A 3,141-nucleotide genomic window follows, 5' to 3' on the forward strand; every position below is an offset into this window, starting at 1 on the left:
AACCAAGTCCGGCCGATAAGGACTTCAGTTAGGCCTCAAGCATCCGGGGTCCTATGTCTGAGCTGCATGGACTCTAGTCCAAGCGCCAATGACCTCGAGTCTAGGCAGCAAGGACTCGAGTCCAAATGGCAAGGATCGAGGCTAGAGCCTAGGGCTCGGGTCCAAGCCTTGAGACCCTATTTAGGTGCTGAGGTCCGAGTCTAGTGGTGAATACATGCTCGCGGTGGTAGAAGTCAAGTTGTATTCTAAAAAATAACTTATGGTTTCCAAATAAAAAAGGCTTATTCTTCGTTGATTATATATATAACTCGTTCCCGCGGCATTTTCAAGCCAATCGAATCACCAAAGATGAAATGAAAATATTTTCGGGCTGGTTAATTTTATGGCCGACAATTCACTTTCTCCTAGGTATCAAGCTTTCGACAGGAGAAGTCTTATAAGATGGTGGCGAACCGGTACGGGGCAGAGTCATTAGTCATTTACGAGAAACGCGGTCGCGTCGTCCCGAGCAAGCCTCGCAAGTCAGCCGTGGCTTGGCTTGTCTTTCAATCTCCCCCCGTCACCCCGACCCCCACCAAAAGTGGTTTTTTTTCCGAATCCAGACAAATCGCACGACGACGAAAAGCGATCCGAAACACCACCGAATCGCCGTCGCCCCCTTCAAAATCGAAATATATAATCATTGCCTCAATCACTTCCTCCTCATTCTCCTCCCCTTTCAAAATCCTCCCACCTAAACCAGAAACCAGCCCTTCCTCCATAGATCTCTCATCTCTCTCTCTCTCTCTCTCTCCATCTCTCTGTCTTTCTGAAATGGAGAACCGCCTGAAGCTTCGCATCTCCCGCATGTTCCACTCCTCCTTCTCCTCCCTGCAAGCCCCGGCCCGACGCCGCCTCCGCCGCATCCTCCGACGTCGTCGAGAGCTCCCGCTTCGCTTCTTCCACGGAGCCGCTCTTGCCCCACAAGCCTCGCCCTCCCTCCCTCTGCGGACCCCAGGAGAACCGCCCTGCCGCCTCCGCCGTCGTCGACGACGCCTGCATTGTCCCCGCCAAGGCCGCCCGCGATCGCCCCCGGCAGAAGTTATCGGGCCGGGACGTCCGCAACGGCCGCTTCTGCCCCCCGACCTCCCCCGTCTCGTCTCTGAGCCGGATGTTCACCGGCGGGTTCAGGGACGAGTATTACCATTGGCAACCTCATCTCCATCGCCACGGTCGCGGCGGGTTCGAAGAGTGTCGCAAGAAAAACGTGGCCAAGAAGAGCAAGAGCAAAAGCAAGAAGAGCAGCGGCAATGCTACGCGCCCTCTGAGCTTCAGCTCGTCCTCGCAGAGCACTTACTACGACGGCGACCTGTTCAGCAGCGACGACGAGCGAGAGGACGACGAGACGGAGACCCTGTTCTCTTCCCGGAGCCTCTCCTCCGACTCCTCCGAGTCCCAGCGCCGCCGCCGCCCCCGTCCGGGGCCGAGCTCTCGCCGGAGGAGGAGGAGGAGAGCGGCGGCCGCGGACGTCATGCCCCTGGGCGAGGACGACGGCGGCAACATGGAGGGGAGCTTCGCGGTCGTTAAGCGGTCGAGCGACCCGTACGGTGACTTCAGGACGTCGATGGTGGAGATGATCGTGGAGAGGCAGATGTTCTCGGCCAAGGACCTGGAGCGGCTCCTGAACTGCTTCCTCTCCCTCAACTCCCACCACCATCACAAGACCATCGTCCAAGTGTTCACCGAGATTTACGAGGCTCTGTTTTCAAACTGGTGTTGAGAAAAAAAAAAAAAACCGACTGCCTTGCGCTGCTTTTCTTCTCTTTCGTTTTTTTCCCCCTTTCTCCCCTGCAGTTCTCTGCTAGTTTAGTGTTGTTATTAGCCTTAGACGCTCCTAACTGAAATTGACCGAACTAATGAAATGAATGATCCCTTTTTCATGACTTTCCATCGTCGCCATGCATCATGTTTTTCTGATATTTCGATGCTCTGTTCTTGAGAGTCATGTATGTGGATGGAGCGAAGTGCATTGCTGTGATTTTTTGCTCTGTTTGCTGCGCGATGCATGTGATTATACAGTTACGAGGAGGAGCTGTTGGAGATAGAAAAAAAAGAAAAAAGAAGAAGGTGGTGATTACATCAATTTGACGGTCCGTGAATGGATAAAAAGGGGTCTACCTAATTTTTTTTCTTGCATTTCGCCTCTTTGTATTCTCGACGAGAAATCCGTGGCAGGTTTTTGGTTGGGAGTCCGAGAACTTTTGAAAAGGATTGGTGAAAGAAGAGGTAAATAAATGCAAAGGATAGTGTCATTACCTCACGTCATTTTCGCTTATTTACAACATTTTATATATTCCTTAATCCTTATATATAAATATATATAGATATATGCATGATTTCTCTTTATCTATTAGTTTATTTTTATTTTTATTTTGCTAAGCTTGTAACAGATATGTTATGTTTCCATTAATCTTTTTCTAGAAAAGTAAGCCTAAAGATATTAAGATCCATATACTAAATGGGTTTATTAAATAATGTGTTATCTCCTGCATTATTCTTTTTTTTTTTAAATATGTCTGTTTGATTTTGGAATTTAGAGCTGAAATTGGAGGAACAAAAGGATACAATGGTTCTTTTGCATGGTTGGACTTTTTTGAAGTTTCTTTTTCATGCAAATGGCACGAAAATAATGGGGAAAAAGGTGTGACATTTCTAAAAGGTGGGGGACTTTTGAAAGTTTTCTGCTATCGGATTGTCAAATGGAGTAGAAAAGGTTTCAATTTGAATCTCGGGATGAGAAAAAAAGAGAGAAAATTGACCAAATCATGCGTCTGTGAAGCTATTGTCTTGTTTGAACCGCTAAGCATTCGACTTAGTTAAGCTCAATTTTATTTGGTGTGATTCGAGTTTCAACCCTTGATAATCATTGCATCGAAAAATTCAAAGAATTTTTCTATGTTAGTTGCTTGACAAGTCCTCATGTAGCACCTAACGAAAAACATTCTCTAATAGTATGCCAAAAGTTCAAAATTGATGGACGGTTGTTGAGCAAACCATGCAATGCAACGTGTTCAACTTCTGTCGGTCCAATGTGTTGTCCTCACACGACAATGCTCTCTCACAAGAACAACATAGAACGAGCCTTTGAAGCTAAATTTGACG

The 3,141-nt window shown here is 47.6% G+C and overlaps 1 protein-coding gene across 1 annotated transcript; it reads left to right on the forward strand.

The window, feature by feature from the left end:
• Nucleotides 1-492: 492 nt before the first annotated feature.
• Nucleotides 493-1,906, forward strand: LOC104439074 (transcription repressor OFP8). Its single transcript, XM_039304077.1, is given in 3 exon segments — nucleotides 493-978; nucleotides 980-1,437; nucleotides 1,549-1,906. Coding segments are annotated over 3 exon segments (834 nt in total). The 5' UTR covers nucleotides 493-813; the 3' UTR covers nucleotides 1,760-1,906.
• The last annotated feature ends 1,235 nt before the right edge of the window (nucleotides 1,907-3,141 follow it).

This window comes from Eucalyptus grandis, chromosome 11, assembly GCF_016545825.1.
Source record: "Eucalyptus grandis isolate ANBG69807.140 chromosome 11, ASM1654582v1, whole genome shotgun sequence".
Classification (NCBI taxonomy): Eukaryota; Viridiplantae; Streptophyta; class Magnoliopsida; order Myrtales; family Myrtaceae; genus Eucalyptus; species Eucalyptus grandis.